This window comes from Sinocyclocheilus rhinocerous, unplaced genomic scaffold (assembly GCF_001515625.1).
Source record: "Sinocyclocheilus rhinocerous isolate Xijiao unplaced genomic scaffold, SAMN03320098_v1.1 scaffold781, whole genome shotgun sequence".
NCBI classification, from domain to species: domain Eukaryota; kingdom Metazoa; phylum Chordata; class Actinopteri; order Cypriniformes; family Cyprinidae; genus Sinocyclocheilus; species Sinocyclocheilus rhinocerous.
In genome coordinates, this window is record NW_015658395.1 from 890097 (window position 1) to 891362 (window position 1266).

The window sequence follows — 1266 nt, forward strand, 5'->3', positions numbered from 1 at the left end:
TGAAGAGAAAACTAATCACTTTTTTTTTTTTTTTTTTACCTTTTAGTGTCTGTCTAAATGAATAATGTTCCCCTGTGTCAATCTCTGTGAGAAGTCAGTTTGATAAGGCTTAGGCTATATAACATGGCTAATTTGAGGTTTTAAGAGCCGCATCCCTGGGCACAACATCAGAATATCCATGGCATGGATCACATGATTAACAGGTGGAGAAGGAATAGGAGGTATTCTAGGAATAGACAACACTGTATGGCCATTTTAGGCTGCTGTTGTAAAACTAGAGCAGAAGACGGTGTGGCAGCACAATGAGCCTACAAAGGGTGGCAAACTTTACCGGATTAACCACGGTTAATCCTGTACGAAGTAGTATGAACTGTTGACCTCCCATCAGAATATAAAGGCTACGGTCAAGACCTCCAAATAAGCATCTTAGTCATATAAGCTCATTTCTAGACAGATTAAAACAGGCTTAATGATTGTTCCACTTTCATTCTTTGGATCAGTTTCAATTTTGATAATTGTCCATTGTCTCTGCCAGCTTGTGTCAATCATATGCAGAGAAACAGAATGAGTGACCTTGAAAGGTGTGTCCTTGTGCGTTCACACACACTGGACTTACTTTGGTGGGGGCATTATGAGGCCGAGGGTGCGGTACAGGATGGCTCCGATGACGAAATACGGTGTGTCGTCTGATTCTACGGGACAGAAAGGGTTAAAGTGTCAACATAATACATGAAACGTCCTGAATTTCCCAAAACTCCAAATGAATCGAATAATTCAATTCAATGAATGAACAAAAAGTAAGTAAATAAATTACATTAAACTTAAGTAAAAACTTTCTAATGATGAATTATTAATTAAAAGTTACAAAATAAATTCAGAAATATATTTATGTCATATGTGCAAACTGCATTTTCATATAAGTTTAAGTATTTCATTTCATATTTATATTTTATTTTATTTGAGCTTTTTAGCTTTTACTTTTTACATAAATTAATACATAAGAAATAAAATGCACATTGAACATTGATTAATATGCTTAAAATCAAATATGAAGGGAAAACACATCACATCACATGATCATAATATGCAGCTCCAAAAACAAAAAGCAGAAAATAAAATGTAAAATTGAATATATAACATTTTCATTTAAGTTTAAGTGTTTAATCTAATACACACACACACACACACACACACACTCACTCACTCACTCACACTCACACGCACGCACGCACGCACGCACGCACACACACACACACACACACACAC

The 1266-nt window shown here is 35.5% G+C and overlaps 1 protein-coding gene across 3 annotated transcripts in view; it reads right to left on the reverse strand.

The window, feature by feature from the left end:
• The window catches only part of adgrb2 (adhesion G protein-coupled receptor B2), a 293767-nt gene that overhangs the window by 105709 nt on the left and 186792 nt on the right, over positions 1–1266 (reverse strand). For all 3 annotated transcript variants that reach the window (XM_016530376.1, XM_016530377.1, XM_016530375.1), the window contains exon 13: positions 617–692. In XM_016530376.1, the coding sequence (XP_016385862.1) occupies positions 617–692 (76 nt within the window). The remainder of the gene's footprint in view (positions 1–616; positions 693–1266) is intronic.